At 38.3% G+C, this 1,041-nt stretch overlaps 1 protein-coding gene across 1 annotated transcript; it reads left to right on the top strand.

The window, feature by feature from the left end:
* Positions 1–478: 478 nt before the first annotated feature.
* On the top strand, positions 479–812 carry LOC114222434 (large ribosomal subunit protein eL42-like). The gene has a single exon (XM_028120946.2). It carries the CDS (start codon positions 492–494, stop codon positions 810–812), a length of 321 nt encoding a protein of 106 aa, XP_027976747.1. The 5' UTR covers positions 479–491.
* The last annotated feature ends 229 nt before the right edge of the window (positions 813–1,041 follow it).

Genomic DNA, 1,041 nt, shown 5'->3' on the forward strand with positions numbered 1-1,041 from the left:
GATACTGATGGTCACATGATTATATAGACAGGATTTTCAAATGTTCTCCTTTGTTTTCCCACAACTGAATTTAAATCAATAAGTACATGTAAATGTCTAAAATTTTGAGTTTTAAGCTCCCTCCCTGGCAGGAAATTAGGCACCTAGAGAAGTTCCTTAACTCTGTCATATATTAGGGGCAGAAGCCAGATCTGTAAGCTCTTCACTTATTACTAAGAACAGCCTTAGGGGCAAGGGAACCCCGACTTTCACAGACCTCTTTATGGAGCTTTCCTTCACCTTCATTGGCATACTATGTATCAAAATCAGTCAAAGTGTATGCAATCCAAAAGGAATATGTTTCCTTTTTGGGTTACAGGCACAAGAAGCATGCTTAGCTAAATGTTGAATTTTAGGCCAGAAAACAAGAAGAAACAAAAAACTCAAATCTCCAGTAAGAGGTATATGAATTACTTTTTTAGGCTTTCCCTGCCGATAGCGCTCTCGCAAACATGGTGAACGTTCCTAAAACCCGCCGGACTTTCTGCAAGAAGTGTGGCAAGCACCAGCCCCACAGAGTGACACAGTACAAGAAGGGCAAAGATTCTCTTTTTGCCCAGGGAAAGTGGCGTTATGACAGGAAGCAGAGAGGCTACGGTGGGCAGACTAAGCCGATTTTCCGGAAAAAGGCTAAAACTACAAAGAAGATTGTGCTGAGGCTTGAATGTATTGAGCCCAATTGCAGATCTAAGAGAATGCTGGCTATTAAGAGATGCAAGCATTTTGAACTGGGAGGAAATAAGAAGAGAAAGGGCCAAGTGATCCAGTTTTAAGCTTCATATTTTGTTAATATTATGAAGACAATAAAATCTTGAGGTTATGTTCACTTAAAAAAAGTATATGAATTAGTTTTTTAGTTTTACGAAACAAAAAAAGTCTTAAATCTCAATTAAAAAAGAAATCAAAGCCATACTCCATTATTAGTATGCAAAATCTGGAAAACGGTACAATAAGAGAGCATTCGTCATCATCTTGGCAATTAAATAACTTCCTTTCACCGTC

The sequence above is a fragment of the Eumetopias jubatus genome, unplaced genomic scaffold (assembly GCF_037043125.1).
Source record: "Eumetopias jubatus isolate StellerSeaLion01/CBP00866 unplaced genomic scaffold, mEumJub1_p1.0 scaffold_8, whole genome shotgun sequence".
In the NCBI taxonomy this organism is placed as follows: domain Eukaryota; kingdom Metazoa; phylum Chordata; class Mammalia; order Carnivora; family Otariidae; genus Eumetopias; species Eumetopias jubatus.